This window comes from Colius striatus, chromosome 5 (assembly GCF_028858725.1).
Source record: "Colius striatus isolate bColStr4 chromosome 5, bColStr4.1.hap1, whole genome shotgun sequence".
Classification (NCBI taxonomy): domain Eukaryota; kingdom Metazoa; phylum Chordata; class Aves; order Coliiformes; family Coliidae; genus Colius; species Colius striatus.
This window is the reverse complement of record NC_084763.1, coordinates 44,003,280-44,029,940: the sequence shown is the minus strand read 5'-3', so window position 1 is coordinate 44,029,940 and position 26,661 is coordinate 44,003,280. Positions and strand designations below refer to the sequence as shown.

The following is a 26,661-nucleotide window of genomic DNA, read 5'->3' as shown; positions in this document are numbered from 1 at the left end:
CAGTTTATGGTTTTCTATTTATACTGCTCATGTGAGGATGCACTACCTTGTTGTCTCTTGAAGTGTATATGTATTAGCTTGCTCTGTAGCAGAATGGTATTTTTTTGCCTTTGGGATTTCACTTGGTCTGCTCTGCTGGTGTGAACTCCACAAAAGAGATCAGTGTGACAGACACCTCTGTTTTCTGAAGTGATACAGCATGATTTGAGGGTGCCTGTGACATTTCCTAACCATTGGGAGACATTAGAGAATGAAACAAATCAAATCAACAGAATTACCATACCAGAGGTGCAGTTATTAAATTTCTGGGTATTTATTGGTCTGACCAGACTATCAGACATAGAATAGTCTTCACAATATGTTCTCAGGAGACCTACTTAGGTTTACTGAGTTATGCAGAAACTGTTGCCTCTTAGTAATCCTCAATACAGCAGTGTGATTGTTACCAATATTTGTTTTATAGAGGTAGTTATGCCTTTTTTTTTTCCTTCATACATGAAAACACATCTCTTTCTTCAGAAAGCTCATAGTCTGAAACTACTGAGTATTCATCATGCACGTAATGATGAAGGAGAGAATGTGGAGAACCCTCCAGAGTATATTTTTCAAGGTCTCTATTGTGATATTGAAGTTCTCCAGTGGAAGGAGAAGCAGAGGACTCTCTGGAAGCCACTCATTTAGTGGTATCCATTCAATAATTTGAAGAGGTCATGAATGAGGATTTAGCTGATTTAGGGCTGTTTGAAAGATGGGAAGAAATGAGCATTTGTTTCTCTACCCCTTCCCAGAAAATCCTGCACTAGGAATATGGCATATGAATAAGTGAAGGAGGATTATAATAAGATGAAGAGGAAAAGTATTGAAGTATTGTCCACTGTTTTCTTGTACATATATCAAGTGTCATCATTTAGCTGATGGCTAAATTGATTATTTTATTATAGTGGGAGGCACTGCTTCTATTGTATCAAAGTATTTTTCTCCAGAAAATGATAATATTTGTGCTTGGGTCTTTGCTGTCTTTGTACTTTTTGTTTGTTTTGTTGTGTTACCTTTTGGACAAAACTTGAAACAGTTCAATTTGATATTCTCCTTTTAAGACTTTATTTATCTAAACATCTTGGAGTCCCTGCTCACTAGGAAGGGAAGATTAATCCTTTCCCGGAAGAAATAGGATAACAAAACAGAACGATCTGATCAATCACATACATGACCAATGAGTTATTTGGTTTGGGGTTTTTTTTGATAATCTCTTTTGATGGGAAACTGCTAGAATTTATAAGCTTTGATGGTCTTGGATCTTGCTATTAAAAGAGAGTAGATGTTTTAGAGACATTTTACAACAGTGTGGAAATGGACGTTGCTCTCGGAATGGCTCTGGGTTCGGAAGCATTGGGGAAGGACAGGGATTTGCATCCTGTGAAGACATTCAACAAACTAAAGGAAATCCAAAGGCATTTCCCCTCTGCTGGGACATCCAGTCCTCTTGCTGCACCTTTGCTAACACTCCTAACGCCCATGTTGGCAGAGTGGAACATTGCCCCGCGTTGGCTCCGTGAGCGTCCTGTGGTGTCTGTGCGTGCGTGTGCGTGTGTGCTCTACTGCATGGGGGCAGCAGCTCCATTCGGTGCTGTAACAAATGTAAAAAAACTAAACGTGAATTAATTAGTTTTTTTCAACTTGTTACAGCAGCGAATGGAGCTGCCGCGGTACGGTGTAGACTGCAACACAGTGAAGGAGCTGCCAGAAGAATGCTCCGCACTGCCAACATTGGTGTCTGTGACATCCGGGAAGCGGCCGCTAGAGAGAGAGCAGCCAGCACGGCAGGAAACCGGCCTCTCTTTTATTTTCGTTTTGGTGAGCACAATGAATATATCTTTTCCAGTCCGTATCTGTCTGTAACTGTGCCTCATCTGGAAGCCTCTGGTAGACACCTACGTCGGTATGATAGACTAGGAGCTGCCAGTTAGAAGGCAGGACAACCAACGGACAACATCTGGAAGGCCGTTACCGACTTTTGTCTGCCTGAGAATGAAATGATGGGAAGAAAGAAGGAATAGTCCTTCTTAGTAATACTTTAACATGTTAATGTCTCTCTAGCTTCCCTACTGTGGATTCTCTGGGGGGAGGTTTCATAAAATAAGCTGGCAAAACACAGAAAGGCATGTGTTTCTAATTCCATTTTTGGCGCTGCCTTTTTACAATGCTCTGGACAGGTCCAAGCCCAAAAGAATCCAGAGGAAGCTGTAAAAATCTAAGCACCCCCAGTTCTGTGCTGTTTTCGAGGAGAGATCTCTGCCTGAGCTTTACTCACATCCAGACCATTCAGAAGCAGACTGACTTTTAGGAACAGACATCAGTCTGGTAGAGCAGACTGGAGGAAGAACACGCTGCAGGGCTATGTGTCTGTAGTGTGGGCTGGCAAGGCGTGACCCCAGCCATGCCTGCATACCGTGCCCTTCAGCAGATACCTGTCCTGCCTTCTGGAGGAGACCTGTGGCTGGTAGCAGGCAGTCTGCTCCCACTCCCTGGGTTTCTTGCAAGACTGTAGAGGATTCACACCTCATCAAGACACTGGATTTTCTCTAGACAACCACGTGGACACTTGGAGGACATCGCACTCTTGCCTATGTTTGTCCATGCTCCCACAGGGAAGACTAGACATAGTGTAAGAGATGGCTAAAGGGAAGGTAATATTGGCAGTTCTGCTAGGACAGGACATGCCTGTAAAAAGATGATCACCTTGAGCTGAGGTCCCCACTCATTTTCACACCAACTTGCTCTAATGCTATGGAGGAGATCCATATTGGATTCTTAGTATGGTATTCGTATTTCTCCTCTTGGGTGAAGCTGGCTGTGGTGGTTTAGCCAGGTGTCCACCAAGTCATAATATCACTCCCCCTCCTAAACTGGATGGGAGAGAGAGAAATATAATGAGCAGTTTATGAGTCGAGATAAAGACAGAGGGATTGTTCAGCAATTAGCGTCACGGGCAAAACAGACTCAACTTGGAGAGAAAAAGGTTTGATTTATTAAAGAAACAGGGAGATGAGAAATAAAACTGAATCTTAAAACATCTCCCCCCACCCCTCCCTCTTCCCAGGACTCCCCTTCCTTCCCCCAACAGCAGCGCAGGGGATGGGGAATGGGGGTTACGGTCAGGTCATTACAGATGGACTTTGCTGCTGCTTCTTCTCAGAGAGAGGCTGCCTCACACTTCCCACTGCTACAGTGTGGGGTCTCTCCCACCAGAGACAGTCCCCCATGAACTTCTCCAATGTGAGTCCTTCCCATGGGCTACAGTTCCTCACAAACTGCTCCAGCATGAGGCTTCCCACGGCTTCACACCCTGCCCCAACGTGGGTCACTCACGGGGAGAACAGTCCTTCAGGTACCGACTGCTCCAGCCCGAGTCCCTCACAGGATCACAAATCCTGACAGAAAACCTGCTCTGGCGAGGGCTCCTCTCTCCTCACAGGCTTTCAAGTCCTGTCAGGAACTTGCTCCAAGGTGAGCTTCCCACAGAGTCACAGCCTCCTTCAGGCATCTATCCTCTCCGGTGTGGGGTCCTCCACAGGCTGCGAGTGGGTCTCTGTTTCCCAGTGGCCTCCATGAACTGCATGGACACAGCTGCCTCACCATGGTCTTCACCACAGGTCACAGGGGAGTCTTTCTTCCAGGGCGTAAGCACCTTCCTCCCCCTTCTTCTCCACTGACCTTGGTGTCTGCAGAGATATTTCCATTCTCACTCCCTTTTGCTGCTGCAGTTTAGCAGCTGTGCAACAACTTCTTCATCTCAAATATGTTATTCACAGAGGTGTTACCTCAGTCACTAACTGGCCAGGCCTGAGTCAGCTGCAGCATCCATCTTAAAATTGAATGTCATTAGCCCTGTCAGCTACAGGGGAAGCTTCTGGCAGATCTTTGTTTAAAGAAGCCATCCCTATAGCTTCCCTCACTGCCAAAAACCTGACCCAGGCAAAACCACTACACTGGCTTAAGTCAGATTCCCTCAGTCTGACATGATTAACTTCCTCTTCCCAAGATTTTTGCAAAATAGGAATGAATAAATTTAAACTCCAATTTCAGTTATACAGAAACATATAAAAACATGTGTACATGCATACATAGTCTTTTTGTTGTGCTCATGGCAATGCTGTCATTTTAGAAAGAGTGAGCTGTTACTTTTCAATAGTGAGGATAATGAAAGGTGAACCTGGGCAAGCGTTTGGCTGATGCTCTCCCAAGTGATGTGGGAATTCACTCATAGGCTCCCTGATTTTGTTAGGACAGTTCCTGAGAGTGTATTAGCACATATGCTGTACAGCAGATGTACAGCAGGTCAGACACACAGGGGACGTGCTGGATCTGCTGCACATCTACAGGTTGACTCTACAGTCCATGCACGATAGGTCTGACATATCCAAATGCTGCACAGGCTCCACATATGCAAAGGACGTTTGTGGTGTTCCCACCAGACTGTCAAACATCCAGAAATCCAGAGCAGATATGCTGTTTGGCAATGTTAATGGGAGAAGGGATATGAGGAGCATCCTTTTTCTTTCCCGTTAAATCCTCACCTGCTTTTAACTTAGGGAGACAAAAGTACAGCTTCGTTTCCTCAAAACTCTCTCTGGATGTCAGTTGTAGCTGGAAATGTTCTGTGCACAGAGGAGATTTTCTTTTCTTAGGCTGCGTGTATGTCAGACAGGTAAAAATAACAGTCAATCCAGACCTTTATATCTGCACGTATATCCCAGTCTCTCTTGTGCTATGACCTTTCCCTTACTGGCTCTGTAGAGGAGCCATGACAGCCAAGAGCTGAAAGAATAACTGCTTAAATAGCCATTTATTTCAGAATATCTCTCTGAAGATTGTCTTGATTAGATCAGACAGTTCTGGGTAAGATAACGTGGACAGCTGCGTGCACACTATTAAGAGAAACCCTCCTAGAAGAAAAATAACTAAATTACCTGCATCCCTCATAAGCTGTGTTTTTACCCAATTTGCTTCCAGTCTTTTGCCAGGAAATTTGATTATTCATTCACAGAGCAGAGACGATGTTGTTATCAATTAAGCTTTGCTTCTAACAGCTTAAGACATGGGTGGTTCATTCTCTCTTAATCAAGTGCTGTGTCTGCTACACTAGATTAGTTTCTGTAATTTCCCAACATTGATACCACAAGTGTAGCTCTATTTGTAGTGTAACCGTATAGACCAGTCACCAGTGCTTTGTTTATTATGGCTAATAAACCTGGGAGATGTGGTGTTTAAAAACCACCTGCTGCTCCTTTCACAAGCCTGGAGACAGATCACTGCATCTCCTGCTGCTGGAGCCCCAACAGCACCAGCATGGGGAAATTTCAGCCTACACAGTGCAGAGAAGGAAACACGTTGGTTGAGAAGATCCCTTTACAAAGAAACCATTTTCTGTAGCATTACAGAAAGCAATTTCTATAGCGCCTGTTATTAACGACACACATATCTGTAATAGTGCATACATTTACATACTTTTCTATGTGTATGCATGCATACATTTGCTTTCAGCTAGCCCTGCTGCTAGCCCTTTGGGTACTCAAAGTAAACTCAGTGACTACAATTTCATTTTCTATTCCACAGACAGTATTTGCATTGCAACATTATTTGGATTGCAAAAATTGCAAGGAAATGTTTAAATGAAGCTTGCTTCTGGAATTGAAAAAACCTAAAACCCTTCATGCATTTGCCTTATTAGTAATACTGACTATTCCTGTCACATCTGCCTTCCTAATTCTTAAAGATCTTATCAAGGGATAACTGTGATGGGGCATTTCAAAGGCACATACATATGTTGAGAACATGGATCTCATTGAAAGGCATATGTGTCACACAGCTCATGGACACGTTTCTGAAAACAGTGTGGCAGATGTTTCACAGATGCGAAACTGGGACCTAGATGAATACTTAGTAAGTCTTGTTTTTAAAGAATATTTTGTTTGAATCGGTGGATGTCTTTTCAACCCTAATTTGGTTAAATTGGAAGGTTCTAAAAGCACCTGAGAACTTATCCTTGATACCATCACCTAGAGGATGATGGTTACTGTTTGGCTTTTGCCATGCTGACTGAGAGCCCAGTTATCTCTTGGTTATCATGGTGGCATCTCTATTTCCTATCCTGCAATAAGACCTCATAATACTAAACCCTGTTCAAACACAGAGCCAAAAATACCTTTATGCAAAGACTTTACATCCTAATAGCACAGCCAAAAAATGGGTGTAAGGGAAGAAATGAGTACATGATGAAGTCAGTAATGTGGGTAGTGGTTTCAGCACTCAACATGCTGAGTTTTTGGAGGAGGATATTTTTAGTACACATCAGAATTGGTGTGTTTTTCAAAGAGTCTGAAGAATTTCAATGAAATATGTGCTGGTGTTCACGGAGACCATCTGTTAAACATAAGAGCATAGGAGGAAACATGAAGATCTTGGTCTAAAAATCTGGCAAATGGGTGAAAAAAGATGTCTCAGTCAGAAGTGAGCATGGGAGAGTAGAAAGGATATGTACCACTGAGGGCCTCGAATCAAAGCTTGCTTGTGCTGGAGCAGAGGAGGTTGATCCACTAGACACATGTGAAGAGCTGTGTCCCGTTGTCAAAATAAGAAACTACTGGAATCCACAGTGCTGCCCAAATGGGTCTGCAGTGTTAAGTTGACCTGCACATCGGTGAATGTGACTGTTTTGTGGATAGGTAGCCTTTTTCTACATATTCTTCAAAAGGAATCTTCAAATGATACACTGAGGCTGTGAGACTATCTAGAGAAAAATGGAAGTGAAACTTTGCATGTGAATTGGAGTTGTAATGCACAGTCCACCCTCACTGAGGTAAGGGAGGGAACGATAGCCGTGCTAAGCTTGAACCTAAAGCTAAAGCTTGAACTGGAAGGCCAGATTGAGATTGTAATGAGGAAAGAAGATATATCTAAAGTATGTACGTCGTTGGAAAGTTTATTAATTAAACATGTCTAATTAGAAATTCCTTTTTCTCCAGATTTATTTAGCAGAAAGTGACTTCACTTTCCTGGACATCTGATTACGAATATCACATTTTTAATCTCCTTTGGCTTATCTAGTGAATTAATTACTTAGTGGTACTTTTGATGGGAAGAGTGAAATGCCACACTAGGCAACAAGTTCCACGGGGAATGGTGTGATATTTAACCTGTTTACAAAACACACCTAGCTTTGTTCATCACCCAGCTTTGCTTTTAAAGCTGAGCCACCAGGCATTGCATGGAAGCTCAGGAAACACTTTCAAAGGAAGGTAAATACTATTTCTTAAAACTGCACTGCCAACACTGTTTGCCTTCCTTACCACTAGCCCTGGAGTTGCTGGAATTATTCTACAGCTCTCTCTGCTGGGGCCACGTGCTTTAAGTTAGTTTTAGAACAATAATTGTAACCTATGTCTAAGAATGCCCTCTGTTTCTTGTCAATTAGACATTTCAGCTTTTAAATAGTTTTAGATTCAAGAATTTGACACAGACATAGGAGTAAACAACACATCAAAGCAACTTGTCAGGTGTCATTGAGGACACAATTGTCCACTGTTGTGGAGGGCAATGCAGCTATTGCCACATTATTGGCATATAGCACTGCAATTTAGCTACTAAAAGAAATAATAAAGAAGGAAGGAACAAAGATGTGATGGCAAGAAAGAAAATGAGGAAAGAAGGAGAAGCTTGCTTCCAGCTGACAGTTTGTGACTTCCATGCATTTAAAAAGAAAACTATCCAGCTTGCAGTGGTATTGCTTAAATAGCTTTGCTGAGGCTCTTGCATTTTTAGCTAAATGCAGTCAAGGCAGGATCCAGTTTGCAAATTAAGATTTGTAGATTGATACATCTGTATTAAGTTATCTGCTTATGAACCTATTATTTAAGCTCTCATTCTTAAATGAAGAGGTGCAGTTAATTCGGTTGATGAAACCCAGATAGCTTTTCAGCTTGTTCCAGAGCAGAAACCTCCTCTGACCAGCTGCATAACTTTCAAGTCTTCAGTGGACTCATGGAGTTGCCTGAAGATAAGTAGAAATCTGATACTGTCCAGGATTTCCTACAGTATTGGAGACACCTGCATAGAGCAAGCACATTGAAAACAGCGCCTAAAGAGAATTTGTGCCATTTTCTGGTCAGGCCAGGTATCATGGTCCAGAACATCTGAAAAAACACTGGACACTTCTGTTTAGACTCCTGAGTCCTGGCCTTAGGTCTCTGTTTTTCATAATGAGAGCTTAACGTGAGCACCTTTCTGTAGACACCTAAATATAGATGTCTTAATGTGCAAGCCAAATCCCACATTAGCAGCATTAGATAATGAACTAATGCTTGTGTGAAGAATGTGGCTGTTTGCTCCAGTGCATCTAGTAGTGCTTATGTGTAATGTGACAAGCATAAAGGACTGATTTCTCAGCTTTTTATATTAGATATCTTTGTTCCAGGCATATATATTTTGCTTAATTTCTTAATGACTTTTAATAGGTCAATTATTAGTGCTAATTATGCTTAACTTTTAAAGTCTTGCTTTAGCTGCAGGGCTAGGGTAAACTACTATGGTGTTATTATGTTTGACAGTGACTCTCGTGCCTGCATACAGGGCACTGGCGTGACACTGTCCTTTCTTTTATGAAAGCTGTTCATTGCTCTGCTGCCTCCTTAAGTTTGGGAGCTGATCCAAGTGTGAATTCTCAAAGCCCATTATGCCAGGCTTCACAAATGCATCGGGGTGAAGCTGCACTTGAACAAGCATTAGCACTTAACTCACGGACCCCATGTGCTGGCTGTGAGGGCTATCAATTTTGGGGGTTTAGCTGTGTTCTGAAGTAGAAGTGAAAAGGAAAAAAAAAAAAAGATGCTTGTTACTGCACTGTATTGCTGGAGCCTTCATGGAGGTGAGCAATTGTGCTGTTAACACTGCTTGGCTATTTATGGCAACACTTCACTGATTTCATGGTATTCATTATTCTGTTCGGCTTTTACTCCTACCCATTGCTCAGGAAAGGCAGCGTGTAGGTTCTTGCTATTGTGTACTTTGTCTCATACCATGATTGGAGCTGTGTGAGGGAAAGGGTGCAGTGAAGGTGTGAGTCCAAGCAGTGCCAGCTAATTCCTGCTCCAGCCCCTGCAGTGAGGAGCCGTTGTCAGGTGTCTTAACTGTCTCTCCAAAATGGGGCGACACTTTGTGTTTTCTCACACTGAATGAACTTAGTACAAATATAAGTCTCCCCACAAATGGCTGATGGAGAGCAGCTTCTCTGTATTTTAGTGCAGAATTAGCTTCCTCGTGCAAACTGATGCTATCAGAGAACAAAGTTCACTTGTTGTGTTCCATACTTGGGTAGAGGCTTAGTCACTGTTTTCATATTGATGGGAACTGTAAGTTCATCAGCCATCAAATGCCATCAAAAAAATGTAGAGAGTCCAGCAGAGGGCCATCAAGATGATGAGGGGACTGGAACATCTCTCCTATGAAGAAAGATTGTGAGACCTGGGGCTGTTCAGCCTAGAGAAGACGAAGGGGGGGATCTCATGAACAGTTAAAAGTATTTAAAAGGTACATGACAAGAGCGTGGGGCAGCACTTTTTCCTGTTGTCTCCAGTGCCAGGACTGGGGCTAATGGGCATAATCTGGAACACAAAAAGTTTCACTTAAACATAAGGAGAAACTTCTTTACTGTACGGGTGAGAGAGCCCTGGCACAGGCTGCCCCGGGAGGGTGTGGAGTCTCCTTCTCTGGAGGTTTTCAAACCCATCTGGACGGGTTTCTGTGTAACTTGATCTAGGTGGACCTGCTTTAGCAGGGGAGTGGGACTAGATGATCTCTAAAGGTCCCTTCCAACCCCCACCATTCTATGATTCTGTGATTCTGTGAAATGGCCTCAGAACTCATAAAAGCAGTAGACATTTTGATATTCTCATTTAGTTTGCTATGGCCTTAAATGACTACTAGTGGAGGATGTTGGGGCTGTCTTTTTCTTAACTGTAGACAGAAACTCCGTATTGACCATTGTGTCAGAAGAGATTTACTTGAAAGAACAAGCACACATGTACAAAATAGGAGGAAGGTAAACTAAATTGTCTCCACTTTAAGATTAGATGAGAAATCTCTGTATCTGTAGTAAGAACAACTAGTAGTATAATCTCCATAGTGAATCAAAGGAAGGAATAATAGAATCATAGAAAGGTAGAACTCTTTGTTGTGTTAGGAGGTGCCTTGGGCAGCAATGCTGCTCTATAGTTGGAGTTTTTTAGGATTTTTATAAATAAATGTGTTTTCCAGAAAGTTTCTCATTCCCGATGATAAGGATAGGGACTGAGATGACTAATGATGCTTAATATTTTTGTACAGACCAAAAATTTTCCATCAAAATTGATTTTATTGTTAACTTTATGTTTCTAGCTCACAGAATGTCCCAGTAAAGAGAGAAAAAGACTAACTATACAAATAAGGATAAAATATTTGCTCTGATTATTTCAATGATCCAGAAATTAAGTTCACTTACCTTAAAGAATATAAAGACTTGAGGGAAAGTAAAATTACACAGTACTGTAGTAAAGCAGTTAAATGAAGACATTTTATTTGATTTAAGAGGATGAATTATTAATCACAGTCTGAGTAGAAGAAAATTTATGAGAGACACTAGGTACACTCTTTTATGAGCCTGAGATTTTACTTGTAGTAAAATCTCAAGTGTTTTTTAGCCAACCAGCCACTTCTCCACAAAATCAAAGCAGCCTTGATATTGCTGATATTCCAGAGATTTAAGAGAGAAGCTGTATTTTTTCAGTTTGATTTCACCAAGAAATAAGTGTACAATGCCATTTTTAATGCCATAGAAAAAGTGTCCATTGAAACATAACTGAAACCCCCTGAAGTCATCAGTTTGAGAAATACGAGTGGAGAGGTTTTATGTTGTGTTTTAATTGAAAAATATGAACATATTCCCAAACATTGTTTTGATTAAGCCAATTCCAATTTATTAGTCACCCATTTGGATACTTATAAATCCTTGAATTAAATAATTTTAACGGGTCTTTCTTACTGTCATCCTTAGGTGCGAGAGAGCAGTTTTACTTCTGCCCTTGCAATTAGATGTAGTGTGTCACTACTTTTTAAAGGCAAAAAAATAAGGGAAATAATTAATTTCATTTCTTTAGGTGCTCCTGGTTTTCTGCCCCTGTGCATTGGAGAGACTCTGTCTTAGCTCAAAGCTGAATGTATCACTTACTGGGCTTGTCTGCTCAGTTTGTGCTTCCCTTCCAGAGAAGAACCACTATTGCAGATGCAGGTTCTCTTTCTTTTCCAAGTGTTTGCTTGAATTTTCCTTCCTAAGTAATTCACCTCAGTTTTCTCTCTCTGTTTACTTCCAGCACACTGAGATTCTGCAGATGTATATTGTAAGGTTGAGTTATTATTGGTTTGCTGGAACAGATTACTGTTTTCAGCCTTGTTTGATGCAGTTAGTGTTTACTTTCTGGCCCTTGGTAGCTGACAATGGCTATAGGTATTCATGTAGTTCCCATACCACAATGTATCTAGTTTACATAGGCCAGTCTGTGTTGTCACCAGCTAATATCATCCAAATGCATCAGGTTTTAGATAGTATGCACTGGCTCAGTCTTCTTGGGAATTGTTTTTAACCAGTTTGCAGGAAAGCTTCAAGATCCACCTTTTATTAACACATTCACAGATTTCCTGAAAACTACTTTATGAGAAGTAACCTCTTTGGGGCAAAAAAACCAAAACACCATCAAGCTTACTGTCTTTATGGTCTTCTTATGTAGGCTGTGATCCTGGTAAAATGTTATGTTAGAAAGTGTCAGGAAAATAACCACACCAGAAAAAGTTGACCAGAGGCAAGTACTGTGTGGCCAGTTGATATGACATGGTTTAGCTACCGCAAGTTCATCTTATAGCATAGGCTGAACATCTCCTCACTGTTAACTTCTGGAATTCAATCAGAATGAGCTCAATTGGGATTTTTTTTTATTGATGCAGGGGTGGACCAGGCTTTACCACAAGAACGTCGAACTCCCGTTACTCCGTCCTCTTCCTCTCGGTACCACCGCCGCAGGTCCTCAGGGTCGCGGGATGAGCGCTATAGATCAGGTAAGTAGCACTGAAGACCACGGAATCTGAATGAAAATTTGAAATGACTGGTTCTGCTCCTTGCTTTTTTTAAAAAGAAATTTGCCATAAACTCATCTAGTACATGAGAAATCTTTATTGTATGAACACAGAAACACTATCCAAGCATACTTACAAAGCTGAAGTACATCTAGAATTGCTTCTGGCAATGAACACGAATGGCACAAAGAAGGGCTTCTCCAAACACATCAACAGCAACAACAAGAGTAAGGAAAATGTAGACTCACTGCTGAATAGGACAGGAGACTGGGTGACTAAGGGCGCAGAATAGGCCAAGATACTTAATGTGTTCTTTGCCTTGTGAGACTTGCATTCAGGATGCCAAGGCCCCTGAGACGTATGGGAAAGTCTTGAGCAGTGAAAAGCTAGCTACCTTCTGTGAAGGAGGATCAGGACAGGGAATGTCTGAACATATACAAGTCCATGGGACATGGTGGAATGCATAATTGGCTGACGTTGTTGTGAGACTGTCCTCATTTAATTGCAAGATTGTAGCAATCTGGGGAGGTTCCTGAGGACTAGAAAAAAGCAAAGTTCATTACTGTCTTCAGGAATGGCAAGAAGTAGAATCTAGGAAAGTACAGGACAGACAGGCTCTCCTTCACATCTGAGAAAGTAGTGGAGCGAATATCCCTCAAAATTGTTTTTAAGTATCTGAAGGACAAGGAGCCTGGGCTACACCAGGAGGGATGCTGCCAGCAGGTCCAAGGAGGTGGTCCTTTCCCTTTGTTCAGCACCAATGAGGCACATCTGCAGTGCTGGGTCCAGTGCTGCACTCCACTGGTACAAGAGATGGATGTACTGCAACAAAAAAAGTGAGTGCAACAAAAGACCACAAGGTCTTGATGATTAAGGAACAGAGCCTCTGACATGTGAGGGGAGATTGTGAGAGCTGGAGTTGTGCAGCCTAGAGACGAGATAGCTCAGGGATATCTTGTCAATGTGTGGAAGTACCTGATGGGGCAAGTGAAAAAGATTGAGCCAGACACTTCTCAGTGGTGCTCAGTGACAGGACAGAAGACAATAGACACAAACTGAAATATGAAAAAATGCATTTAATAATAGGAAGAAACTTTTTTACTCTAAGAGTGGTTAAGCACTGACACAGGTTGCCCAGAGAGGTTGTAGTGTCTCCACCCTTGGAGGTGTTCAAACTCCACTGGACATGGCCCCAAGCAGTCTCCTGTAGGTGACCCTTCTTTGAACAAGGAGTTGGGCTGGATGATCTCCAGAGGTTTCTGCTGACCTCCACTAGTCTGTGGTTCTGGGGCACAGCTGGATTTTGTTGTACTGATACTAATTTGGTGAGTACCAGAAGAAAAATATTTAATTTGAAGTATAGCAAGTTGGAAATGTTATTGTGCCCTAAATAGATGCTTTGATTAAGGGAAGATAAAATTAATTTCAGAGAAGGGTAAGATCTTATTTCCAAAAGAATGGGGTCCAAGTCTTTATGATGCTGCTCCAGATGTAGCACAAAGAGAAGGAAGTCACTGATTTATAACTGAAGGAAAAGCGAGCTCTGAATCTTTTGTACTTTAACCTTCGAAGGCACAAACTGCAGGTACTACACCTTAACTGGATGAAGTGTAGGTGCCAGGGGCTGATGGTTGTGGAGGGCATGGGGGAGTCAACTGTGGAAGTTCTGGATTGTGTTTTAAGAGATTCATCTTGCTGGACACAGTCAGATGCATTGTGCTGACACAACTGGAAAATTATAGAGAACTCCTTAGTAAACTTTCTGTAACATATCTCTGGTTAATTCCATTAGTCAAAAAGTTTGCCAGTCCCATTTAAAGGAAAATGAGACAATAAATGTTGTCAGAGAGTTAATGTATGTGCAGACCACTGTGATAAATTTGGAAAAATCCTGCCTCCCCTCAGAAACCTTGGGCTCACACTGCAGATGCTGTCAGTGTACCTTTGAATAATGGTTGTGTGATCTGTGTAATAATTCCTTGGTGTATAAACTCCTAGAAGTGTCTCCCACATTCAACTAAAAAGCATTTAATTTCTTCCTAGTGTTTTTAAACAGGTAAAAATACTATTACTGAAACTGTCTAGTTTGTGGGTGTGCAACCCATGGTCCTCAAACCTCCAAGCTGCGTCTCTCAGAGCAATTCTATTAAATGCATGTGTATTGGACTAGGCATTGAGAGTCCTCTGCTTGAGCTACAGTTGCCATTTGTAAGTTAAGATGTTGAGTTAGTTTGGGGATAGGTGAAAGGAGACCTCATGCATGTCTTCCCTGGATGCCTCCCCTGAGACCCCAAGTGTGCTTTGAAATTGGTGTTGCTGCCTCATGGTTTCAGTCACTGCCTCCTGCCTTAAAAGGAAGTTGTTTGTTCAGTGAAATGGTGCATAAGATCCTGCCATGGGAATGGGTCAAAGTGTTGCAATGACACGTATAAATAAGAAAGACACAAACTCTGCTGCTGAGGGGAAAAGTAAGGTATTGAGCCCAAAGGATTGCCTGTTATTAGTGCAGGACTCTCATCTTGGGAGATTCAGGACTCTGCTATAAATTCAGTTCTCTGTTGCTGCGATGAAAATGTCCTTGTCATTAAAACTGGAAAGAGTATTTTGGGGACTTATGGCAGGGTTTTGAATCCTACGTTGATTGCCATATAGCATGACTCCTTAGCAAGTCACTGAGCTATCCAACAATTTGATTTGAACAGCTACTGCATCTTTGCTTACTCAAAACTGCCTATAACAAATGTCTTTGAAGGTAAATGTAAACTTCCACCTCCATCTTCTTTAGATTTAGTTTCAGAAGACCTTTGCTAAGATAAAGTGCAATGTTCCTATCCTGAATTATGTTACCCCCTTCTATGTATTGCCTCTGTGAGATCAGAAGTCTATTTCTTGGTGCCATGACTTGGAAGCTTTATTACTTCAGGTTACCAGCTTGCAAGTCTTTCTGGTTATCTCATCATCAGATTCAGTTTTGCTTCAGGTAAAGGCCTTTGTTTTGCATGTTGTTTTGCTATGCTTAACACTTCAGCATCTCTGTTCTGATCATATTGTGATTATTAGATCCTAACTGTTACCCAGTTTCAGTGCTTGTTATCGTATTTGGCACATGTTCTTGGAAAAGGCCCAAAGCAAAATGAATGTGCAGTCTTTAACAAATAAGTAATTCACTTCTAGGAAAGCATTTCCCTCCCTTATTTTTTTGCACAATTTATTTCAATTAACATCTGCAAACAAATCCTCTGCTCCAACTCTGATCAAAGTCCTTTTCTATCTTCTTGGTAAGGTTTTCCTAATTGGAAGTCTCACATCCTGAAAGTCATCCAACTCTCCATCCATGCCTTTGCTTTTTACATAGATTTAGATGTCAGCAAAGGTTGTTTAACGAACTGTCTTTGGAGATGCAAAATCATTACTACTGCTAATATCACCTTCAATTTATGCTCTTTCATGATGGAAAATGTCAGACTGTGACATTTTAAATCCCTACCTATTTTCTCACTTCAGTATTTTATTGTTATTGCTATTGTTATTATCATTATTTCACTAATGTTGTAACAGCATTTTTCAGCACTATAATTTTGAAAACCTAATTTCTATGATTTTTGTATTCTAAATAAATTTGATTCTGAGTTTATGGAAGCTATTTTTTTTTCTTCTAAATATTTTTGGTACATTTTGTGTTTTAAGGTAATTTGATAATAGAATTCAGCCTACATTGGCAATTTAGTCTAATTCTTTAAAACAGAAAAGGTTTAAAATTTCCTAGCTGCTTCTTTTTATACAGGAAGAGATCCAGACATCTTTATGTTTCAAAATGTCAGGTTCTTTGATCATTTCACAGATGTCTAAAGAAACAGATAATTCTGTAAGTGTAGTAACTGAATCAGTGCAGGGTTAAGCTATATTATTTACTTTATTCAAATTTGGCAGCTAGTTTAGCTGATATCAAAAGCATTTTTTATTTGTTACTGCTGAATATAAATTTTTTTCTTAGTATTTACTGACTTAAAAGCACTATTTGGAAAAGTGTGCAAAATGCAGATCATGGTAGTGTTTTTCTCCTAGCAGCTACCATTCTGTAGCCAGTTCCTGTACTGCAACATTCTCTGGGGCTAAAGATGTTGCTGTGCACTGGATCAGTAACTTTTGCCAAGAGGCTTTTCTGGTAAGTGGCTTTTCAGGCAAGAAAACCTAGTCAAAGGAAAACTGGCATGTACTTCACTTCTGCTCCTGCATACAGGGTAGATGTCAACATCTGGCTTCATCTGACCCAAGTGACGTGACTGCAAATTCAGGCAGAGATTTGAGGGTGAAGTTAATAATGGCCATGTAGATATGGCTGCAGTTGAATACACAACTTTGTTTCCTTAGTGCAATTTAGAAACTAGTTTTCTCGAGTACTTTTGGAAGCCGCAAATCCATGGATTTGGTGTGTGTTGAGATAAGAAGATAGGTAAGCAAGTAGGTAACCTGAATGGCTTAGCTTTCACAGTCTTATTCTGTCTAAATGAACTAACTCAGTCAAATACTAAGATTTTTGGAAGACATTGACAACACAAGTCTTCTATACATTCACTAAGGCCCTGTTTGTGCCCGTAGTTAGCATTGGCTGCATTCTGCTCCTGCTAACACTGAAACCCCCTGTAGAAGGACCAGAAGCTTCTAGCGTTATTGTTTAAATACCATGAAATAGGTTGTCTTGCATTTGAAATAATGCTCTTACTGATTTGGTGCCTAAAATAGTGATCCATAACCTCTCCACTAGTGTAGCCCTGAAGTAATGCTGCTACTGAAGTTTGGCCCTTTGCCTACAGCTCTATGTGCTGATGGCCTGAAGCAGAGCTGGACTCTACTGCCACATAAAGGCTGCAGCAGAGTACAGCAGCAGTTTGTAATGAGATATGCCATGGATAAAATGGGCAAATCCTGATGAATAGAAGTTGTTTTCTTGATCATGATACATCTACCTCAGATCTATGTTTCTCAGCCAGTTATGGCCCACAAGTTTCAGAGAGTAACTGTCCTTTAGAGGCTTTCAGCACCTGTTCCAACTCCTCTCCAGAGAACAAGTATGTCACCCTCCCTCAAATCTGTGCTCAACACATAGAGAAATGAGATGTCAGGTCCTTACCAACTTCATTTTTCCAAAGGGACACCTCTTTGGCCTTTAGATCATGTCAGAACAAAAATCTTCAATTCTCTATGCCAATACTGAAAACCAGAGCACCTTCTCATGTGCCAGAACCTGGCTTTTAACATTTCTACAGGTCCTCTCTATCAGTGGAAAAAAAACAAAATAATGATGTAGGTAAAGAAAAAGTATGCACTAAGAAAATAGAAATCAATATTTGTTGGTAGGGAATGTTGTGAAATATGTTCAAATGCACACTCATATGTTAGAAATGAGATATCAGCTCTTGGCTCTGTGATTTCTGCTGTAGAATTCTCCTCTGATGAGATGAGGATGTAACAGATAGATTGGGCCAGGCTTGTTAAGTCCCTTGTTTCTCATGAAGTCTCTAGGAGGCCTTGAAGATGACCAGTGTTCTGCATTTCCTGAAGCAAGTGTAATACTTAAAAAAAAAAAAAAAAAGAGACCAGTGAGCTCTAAAACCTGAGGTTTCCAGATGTCAGAAATGATGTGAGAAGCAGCAGCATAAGTGAAATTACACTACCTCTGTCTCTTAAGGATTCCCAGTGTCCTAGAAGAAGGACCAACAGATGAGAGCACATGTGCTACATGAGCTGTGTGGACAGATTTTAGAAGACACAGCAGTGGATGAGCCTAGAGCTGGGAGCTGAGAAATGGAGTATTTTGAGAAATACCATATGTGGAATAAGCATCTCTCAGCTGGTAGCATGGAGGAAGAGTACTCCTGGTAAGATGGTTGTGGTCCCTGGACCTTCAGCAGGGATTACCTCCCATGTCCCACTCTCTGATTTTTTTTCCCCATACATTTGACTTCTGAAGATGAGAAGGTAAAAATCACTCTGGTGCACCATTCTTGGAGGACTGCCAACCCCTGCCCCAGAGATCCCACTGCTGCAGAGATCCCACTGCTGCAGAGAACAGCTTGTTTTCCAAGTGAACTCAGCAGTTCTTTTAAAAGACATCTTAATATAGGAGATTTTTGGAGATACTGCCAAAACAAATGCATCCTAACTGCAACTCTCCCAGCTCAAATTCCTGAGCCACCTTTCCCACACTGTGGGTTCAATTAGGAAAAGACTGAACAGCTTATACTGAGCATGAAATGATTAAACTTCAAATCATTCCAGGCTAGGTTTGAGGGACATTTGACATAAGGGAACTAGCAATGAAACAACGTTCCTTTATAGACCCAAATCCTAGGAGAAGCTGGCACCAGAGCCTAGGTAGCTGAGCTGCTCTGCTCTGCTCCAGCTTTCATATGTGACTTACAACCTGTTTATTCTCACTGACCATGAAGGAAGGATGTATATGAAGCATAACAAAGGCTGCTGACATTTTATGTGTTTACAGCTTTCCTCGTGGTGACTTTAACATATCCAGGTAGCTTATATTTTGCTGTTTTCAAAGGACATTCCAGATCAGGAGGATGGAGCCAGGATGTTCTCAGTGATATCCAGTGACAGGAGGCAATGGGTATAAGGTGGAACATAAGAGTTTCCAAAGGAATATAAGGAAGAATTTCTTCACTGTTAGGGTGAGGGAACAGGCTGCCCAGATGAGTTGTTGACTCTCCTCCTCTGGGGACATTCAAAACCCACCTGGACGAGTTCCTGTGTGACCTACTCTAGATGGTCTTGCTCTGTCAAGGGGATTGGACTAGATGATCTTTCGAGGTCCCTTTCAACCCTTAAGATTCTTTGATTCTGTGATCTCATTCTGCAATCTTGCCAGAACTGACAAAAATATTTACATATAATATATAATTATATATTATATAATTTTATATATTAAAAAAACATATAGAGTTGTTCATGGTAGAGGAAAGGATGCAATGAGAAGATTAGAGGAATCATTTGTAATGAAGCCTTGCCATCTAACATTACTCCGGAGAACACGGAGATGGAAAAATATGATGAATGTGCTATATGTATCAAGACATATATATGTTAACATAACTCACCATAAAACAAAGTCTTTAGTAACACTTTAGGGGAGTTGGATATACTTTGAAATGTTAATTTGAATTAACCTGGTTGTGGACACACTTACTCAGAAATTAATTAATCTCCTATTTGGTTTAACTTACTAACTTAATTTCAAGCTACAACTTAATCAGGACAAAGAAGAGGTTGAAGAAAAACTTCTGCAAAGATGTAGCTTATATGACCACATCCTTATTTTTAGACTCAGCAGAAAAAAATGTAAGGATAATTGCAGAACTCTTGAGGAAAATTACTCAAGGATCTCTAGAGAGAAACAAATATAAAGTTGATTTACTTCAGATCACATAATAAGGAGGCCTGAGATGAAGTCACTATGTGAAGCTGACTTCCAGATTGCATTACAAATGAGATAATAAATAAATGGAGGGATAGGAATTATTAGTGGGCGGCTGTAAGTTGGGTTTTTTTATTTCAGTTACAAGTAGGGCTACTGTAGTTTTAAATCTCAGAGTGTAGAGAAAAACATTTTAAAATCAACTTTATTATAATAATTGAAGAATCCAAAGTAAAGCAAAAACTATGCCTTTCAGCAAAACTAGCAGTGGAGTCATAGAGTTCAGACTTCTGATTTGGTGTCCTCTATTTCCATCACATAACTTTGGTGTTTCACAGCCTGCCCATAGAGCTTTCCCAACCACCTCTTCAGCTTTTACCTTCTTTCCACCCAGAATTATGGATTATCACCACTACCATCCAGTGAGAGATGACAGCCATGTTTTTGTTCTTTAGAGTTAAACTTTCTGACCACATGAGGGCTTAAAAAGCTTCTAGCTTTTCCGTGTGTGCACCAGGAGGTGGACAGAAGATGGCCAGGAGGTGCTTATCAGCAGCCAAATGATGGCACAGCACAGCCCTTCAGGGACTGAATGGAGCAGTTTCCTGCAGCAGTGGAGTTTGTTGACTGCAGCATCCTAGAAGAAGCAGGCCTTGTTCAGTGGCAGATTCATGGGAGTGCAGATGTTTTTTAAAATGCTGACTTTTTGTTGTCAGAAGTGGTTCAGATCAACAAAATGTGGCCCCAAATTCATGAAAAGTCAGCGTAACTTTCCCTTGTGTATCCATATATCCCCAGATCCCTGTAAAACCAGAGGCCCAGCATATATAGTTTAAAACATCCCAAAGACTGAAGCTTACACACCTAAATTGTTTTTTTGAAATGCAAGCAACAGTTTGTTTCTCTTAGTAACCTCCACAGCCCTGGTATAAATGAGTGTTGTCTCAGAGCAGATGTTCTTGCATCCAGTGGAGTAATCACCGTGTTTGTTGTGAATGTCATATTTCAGAATTAATACCACATCTGCTTGCAGCTGGAGAGAAATTAGGTGTCCCACTGTTGGGGCTGTGTGCTTTCCTATCTTAATACCCAGAGAGATTGTGAAAGTATTCTAAGACTTCTTCGTTATAGTATTACCCGCAGCAAAGATCCATTATTATATGGACTAATTTACTTTCACATTCCCAGAGGTGAGATGATTTTCCCAGGACTGATCTGTGTTGGATGAACACAGCAATTTTTATGAAATCACTTGCCCCGTATCTGCCTGAAAATAAGTCAGTGCTGTCAGCCCAGGACAATCAAAAGACAAAGCCTAACTGTAATCTCTTCTGATGATACCACATTTACCGTGTCTCACCCTATTTATTATGTCCTGATTGCATTTCCAATAGATGTAGCTACCAAATTATCTCTACTCAGAGTATTTACTGGCCACATATTAGGAAATGAATTCTCAGTATATCCTTTGTTTCCATGGTAGCTACAACAAAAGTCTGATTAAACTCATAAGAGACTTTCATGCTTTCAACTACTAGTTTCCTGTAAGGCAGCAATTGCCAACCTTTCCTCTGTATAATTACAGTGCATACACTTGCTATACTTAGCATTGCTTTATCTAGAATTCTCAGCCAAAATTCACCTTCGATAGTACTAGTGAGCTTGGGGAAGCTGCTTTCCCATAGTATCAGTTGTGTCCCTGTAATAATTCAGGAGCTGTTGGGATTCTTCCGTTGCACTATGTGTTGATGCAGCAATAACTGCCCTTGCTTCTATTGCGTCCTGCTTCTCTCTGCCTATTCTTCCAGCTATTTTCCTTGATGCTGCCCCAGATACTGGCTTCCCTGAGAGAGAAACTTGTTTATAATTTTACTTATTTGTTAAATGTCTGACTTCAGGGCTGATCCTTAACTGCAATATAAAAAAGACATAAATATGTATTATGTGTACATAAATAACCCCTTATTAAATATCTTTTGACGTTCTAAACTCATTAGTGAAGAGTATCAACCTTCGTGATCTTAATAATCTGCCATTCTGCAAGTGAGTCAGTTGTGTTTGTGGATTACCCCACAAAAAGCAAGGATGCTAAACCTTTTCAGTGTCTTTGGTCCCATCCTGGTCCCAGTTGTAGTATCATGTTACCCTGAACTAGCTACTAAAGCAAAGGAAGAAATGTTGTTTCCAAACGTTAAATCAAATAAAAGGGACTTAAATAGCTCAGGGGAGAAGAATTACATGAGGCTCAAGGAACAAACAGATGAAAGAGATGAATTTGGATCACATTTAGATATGTCTCCCAGCAATCTTATACTTTTCAGGATAAGTTCCCTGAAGGGAGGAATGGAAGTACCCTTAGTTCCCTGAAGGGAGGAATGGAAGTACCCTTGTTTCAGAACTGGAAAACCAGACTGCAGAAGATGGTAGGGACTCTGTTAGGTAATTCTGCATCTGTATAGCAAAAAATAGGCAACAGCTTGGGTTTTTTATTTGTGTTTCTTAAACAGCTGGTGATTGGGTATTAAGCCTTTATAGTCACTGGGAAACTGTAAACTTGAGCAAGAACAACAGAAGTAATATATGTTTTTCTGAAACATAGGTAGAAACAGGTTTCTGCTATCTTGATTCTAGCAATGTATGACTCCTATCTACAGTAAGTCTAATTTCTTGTCTTAAAAAGAAACAGCACTGCATGATGAATTAGATAAAAGAGAACTACTTGACACGCAACTGCAGACCTGATTTAACTACAAAAGAAGATTCTGTTATTCTTTTGTGTGCTGAGGTATTTTATGCAAAAGATGCAAGGAACATTTCTAAAATGTGGAAATTTTTTATGTAGCTGATGCTTACCATGGGAGGAGTGCCCTGTTTTGTGATCCATGCAGAACTAACAACCAGATCCCTGATCCGTGAGGAAGGATCACTTTGCTTACAGTATGTTGAGTGTTTGACATGCCTATGGAGCAAATGCAGCTACTGCTGAATAAAAGAAACCTCTGAGGCATGTTAAACTCATACAGGAAAAAAATTATAACAACTCCTCCACATCAAGGAGGAATGCAACTGTAATTTGTGTAATAGGTTTTTGGGTTTTTAAAAGGGAGCTGCACAAAAATGAGCAAACTCAATCTCATACTAAAAGCTGCAAAAGTCTGTAGGAGGACTAGGAATATGCCACGTATTTCAAATGTGTCAGTTACAGTTTGGAGCTTTGAAGGAGACTGTGTCTGGCCCAAGTAAGGACTGAGGCATCCCTGTTCACGAGGTGTAAGGGGAAGGGCTAATCAGGATTATGCTGCATGCCAAACAAGGGTGCACACTTCAGAAGAGTGCTCCTCTAACAGCTGTAGAGAAACATGAGATACAGCAATATGGCTCAGTGTGTGGACCAGGAAATGGCTGGCCTCGTTCATCACACAAAGATTGCTTTCTTGCTTCAGGAAATTTGTTCAAGTTAACCTTTGAACACTGCCTACCTATCAACAGTTAATACAGTTATCTGCCTAACATCTTCTTTCACTCAGTTCTGCCTGTTGAGAATAGGTTGCTCTCTCCCTCGTTGCTGTGCATGTAAAATGAACAGCCTCTGAGCAGAGGCCTGTCCCCGCAGCACGGCTGTGTGCCAGCCTCCACCTCGCCAGCCTCCCAAAGGTTCGTTATGCCAGAGGGATGCGGGCAGCTTGTCACTCTGTTGCAGGGAAACAGAGATGGACTTGCCCCCTTTTGCACAATCAGATGCACTTATGCATTGAACATACAGCCATTAGATCACACTGAGAGATAAAGCTGGGAAAGACCATGGAGAGTATGATTTCCGTATCAAGCTGTTGCTGTGTAGTAGTGTGTGTTAGTGGGTTGATTTTTGTCCTAAGCCTTTTCAGTTAGACAAGGAGCACAACATTGTGCCAAGTTACAAGATAAACCAGGTGAAAAGAATGACTGCACTAAGCAGAGCAGCTGCTGGGAAAGCTAGGCAGTTCATCCTGCTGATGGAAGGAGGAATTCACCTCTGTTTGCAATAAATGAGAGTTTCCGATTATGGAGCACAGTGCCCAAAGCCATGGGTCATCACTCACAGTCTGAGCTTAGGGACCCCCTTTCTCTATGCCAGTTTTAATTTCTCTGCCCTTTGTTTTGAGGCTTCATTTCTTGTTGAATAGATCATTAGCTCTTGGAAGGAAAGCTTTCTACCTACCATATGCTTGTTTTTACAGTTCCACTTCCTTTCCACTTACTGACTTTGCTCCCACAAGTATACTTGCCCTCTTTATCCTGTCATAGAAAGTAAAAGGAGAGAATAAACAAATAAAAATGCTTGAATGCAGCAGAGAAAAGACTGGAAACAGAGATATTTTGTCTGAAGTTTTCTTAAAATTATTAGGCAGCTTATAAAAAAATACTTGTCAGGTTGAATACTGGACACCAGGTTGATTTCAACAGCACAAGCTAAGCAATTACCTTTCCCAGATGTGTTGCTTTACTCTTTCCGATTTATTGGTGTATTCCCATCATTTTCCTTGAGTACGAACTCACTAATTAGATTCAACATATAGTTGACCAACCTAAAGCAGTGGAGGACGGTAGCAGGTAAGTAACTATTCACTGGTTTCTACTACTGGAGATAGAGGTGAAATTTTACTCTACACTCTAGATTTTCCATTGAGTCTTTCTTGTGGAAAAGCCAGGTTGGAAAAGATTTTGTTACCTCTGGGAGTGCTTTGAAGGGTCAGGACCTGCTGTCATTTTATTAGCTGTAACAGCGTAGTTAGAATGTCACAAGACTTCTACATGAAAGAACATTTCACCTAAAAGTATTTTCTTTCCACTTAGACACAGGACCTTTTCAGAAGGCTTGAGTGCAACTACTTCAAGGTATAGCTGTGTTTGAAACCCTATCAGAAGTTGATAGTTGGTGAGAAAGTATAATATGCCACACTGTGAGGAAATAGAGGTGAGGTGAGGGTTTTCTTGATTTTTTTTTTTTAAGTGAAAGATCCTACATAGTGTTTCTGGACAAAATCTTCATACACGAACATTCTGGAACATTTAACAAAAAATCTGAATTTTAAAAAAGTTCTCAATAATAATATGATGAATCCAGTTAGCCTGGGTGTGCCACGGTAGATTGAGAAGACAGTTCAGACACTTCTGTTCTGCAATACAAGGTGCATAACCCTGGCAGAGACAGTTTGAAATTCTAATGTGGTGGTCTCTGCTGATAGTCTGTGTGATATGTGAGGAATACAAACTACTTTGTGCTGATGGGATTCAGGGGGATAAGCAGTTTTCTGAAGCAAAGGAACTTGGCTATATCTCTTTCTTGATCTGTACTCTTAATGATCCCATTATATATCAGAAATGTGGTTTCCTTCCTTCAGTGAACAAGAAGCTTCCAATTATTAGTGCATAACTTCTCATTATCATTTTCCTTGTATTTTTTCAGTAGTTACTAGTTCCAGATTGTGAGTAAGCAGTGGGAAAGAATGGGCCGCATACAATATGATGGACACCATAGCCTATCTTTCACCAAGATAAAGGAAAAATGCTACCACACTCTTGATGAGAGAGAGGCAAAGCACCAGGGTCACACTTTGGTGAGGAATGTGCATTTCATGTTTAGGTTTAAGTCCATGTTCCGTACAGCTACAAAAGTGGTTTACTAATTGTATTTTGATTAACACTGGTTAACAAGCAAAGTTGGCTTGTAAATCAGAAAAGTGAAGGTAAAGGTAGAGAAAAGCAAAGTACGTGTATGGAAAGCGCATACCACAAGCTGATATTTGGTAGGAACAAACCTACTTACTGTTTCTGTCTTGCTATGATTACAAGATAAGTGTTGAAACATAGAGTTCTCAAGTGTAATTCTTAAGTATCAGTTCTGGCTATCCCTCACCTCTGATTTCTCAGTACTTTTGGGACTTCTTCTCTAGATATGAATGACTTGAATGCTGTTTGTTAGCTTAGCATGTTTAATTCTATACAAGGCTGCCAAAATAGGTTGGAGAGCATCTTCAGAGCCCATCAATAGGCTTTAATTAAAAAAGCATGTAAACTGTATAGGCTGTTATGCATTCTTTACCTCATCTTTAGCCTTTATATGCTTAGAGAGCCATGAGTTCTATTCCTGGAAAAGAACATGGTGAAAAGATTTTTCATCCAAGCTTGACTGTTTCTGCTGCCTTCTTTTTTCCTATTCCCCTAAAAGCCTGTAAGCTCTTGCTGATGGTCCATGAACCATCTTTGTATTGTTTGTGCTCAGCCTTTTCTAGATGTGTTTTTTTTGTAACCTCCATACTCTGAGTAATGCCTTCAGAACAGCTGACCAGTTGCAGGCTCATCTGGGAGCAGATGTGCATGTTCCTTCTCCCTAGAAAGCTTCTCTCATGTTTCTTCACAGTTTCTTATCTTTTCCATTGTTTTTGCTTTCCTGTGGGGTTTTGAGTTGGGGTGTTTTTTAAGTAATCTGTACTTTGGTTTATTCCACAATAACACATTACAAATAAACACATCAGTCATGTGTTTTATTAAGAAAACAACGACATTCCTGAACTCCCATGGACTCATTTGAAAATCAAAACTCTGCAGAGTGTTTTATAATTAAGCCATGAGTTTACCTTCTTACATCAAGAAAGCATCATATATGAAATCAAAGAATTCACAAGTTCTTACTCAGTGTCCAACTGTTGTGAAGTATTTTAATAATGATTTACTGTCAGCTATCCTCTTTTAAAAAACTTCTGAAGAATTTGGATTTCAAATCTCCTTCCCAATGCTTACAATAAAAAAAAAGTCCTAAATGCAGTAATATAAAAATAATTCTTCATGCCTTGATCGGTTTCTCTTCCAAAAATTGCAGTAGAATTTTATTGGGTGTTTTTTAAAGCTCATCTTCTGCTGCTTCATATCTAATTACAATCCTTTGAAGGAAAACCAAGAATTTTCCCTGTTTGTTGGACAACAAACACAGTGAGCATGTTCACTCCTGTATGTGTTATTGGCATTGATGTGGAACAAGCAGGTAGGAATTTATCTTGGGGACATGTTGTTAGATAAAGATTTACATTTTTTAT

At 40.5% G+C, this 26,661-nt stretch overlaps 1 protein-coding gene across 4 annotated transcripts in view; it reads left to right on the top strand.

Annotated features, from left to right (window-relative positions):
- The window catches only part of DIP2C (disco interacting protein 2 homolog C), a 322,942-nt gene that overhangs the window by 176,388 nt on the left and 119,893 nt on the right, over positions 1 to 26,661 (top strand). For 2 of the 4 annotated variants that reach the window (XM_061996481.1, XM_061996480.1), the window contains exons 3-4: positions 1,687 to 1,854; positions 12,031 to 12,141. In XM_061996481.1, coding sequence (XP_061852465.1) covers positions 1,687 to 1,854; positions 12,031 to 12,141 — 279 coding nt within the window. The remainder of the gene's footprint in view (positions 1 to 1,686; positions 1,855 to 12,030; positions 12,142 to 26,661) is intronic. The other 2 variants (XM_061996483.1, XM_061996482.1) reach the window with 1 other exon arrangement.